The sequence below is a fragment of the Trypanosoma equiperdum genome, assembly GCF_001457755.1.
Source record: "Trypanosoma equiperdum strain OVI genome assembly, contig: ctg_1775, whole genome shotgun sequence".
NCBI classification, from domain to species: Eukaryota; Euglenozoa; class Kinetoplastea; order Trypanosomatida; family Trypanosomatidae; genus Trypanosoma; species Trypanosoma equiperdum.
Window position 1 is genome coordinate 44,053 of NW_027123810.1, and position 382 is coordinate 44,434.

General features: G+C 39.3%; 1 pseudogene across 1 annotated transcript in view; it reads left to right on the forward strand.

The window, feature by feature from the left end:
- The window catches only part of TEOVI_000600700:pseudogene, a 377-nt pseudogene extending 154 nt beyond the window's left edge, over nt 1-223 (forward strand). The window contains exon 2 of the mRNA in view: nt 2-223. Coding sequence covers nt 2-223 — 222 coding nt within the window. The remainder of the gene's footprint in view (nt 1) is intronic.
- Nucleotides 224-382: the final 159 nt, after the last annotated feature.

Here is a 382-nt window from a genome sequence, read left to right on the forward strand (position 1 = left end):
TAGTCCCTTCTTTTTTTCCTTTTATTGTCTTTCTGTCTCTTTGCGCCCATTTTTTTTTTTTAATTCTGCTGCTGTTAGTTTCCCCCTTTCCTTTCCCTTAACTTTTCTTTTATCTTCATTCCTCACTCTCCGCTGTGTCTGTGGGATGTGTTGCGAATTGAGTAGATGGAGAGGGTGCGATCAAAATGTATGTGTCTGTGCGTATATGGAGATGTTGTGGTAAACCGTAGTTTTGAGGTAACTGTTATCACAAGCGTTGTTAATTTTGCCGGGGCATTGTAACAATCACGATGAGTGATTTCCATCGTTTGATTGGATGAATCTATATGTGCGTCATTACGAACCCTCCCCTTTTCGCTTCTTCTAAAATATCTGAAAAAAA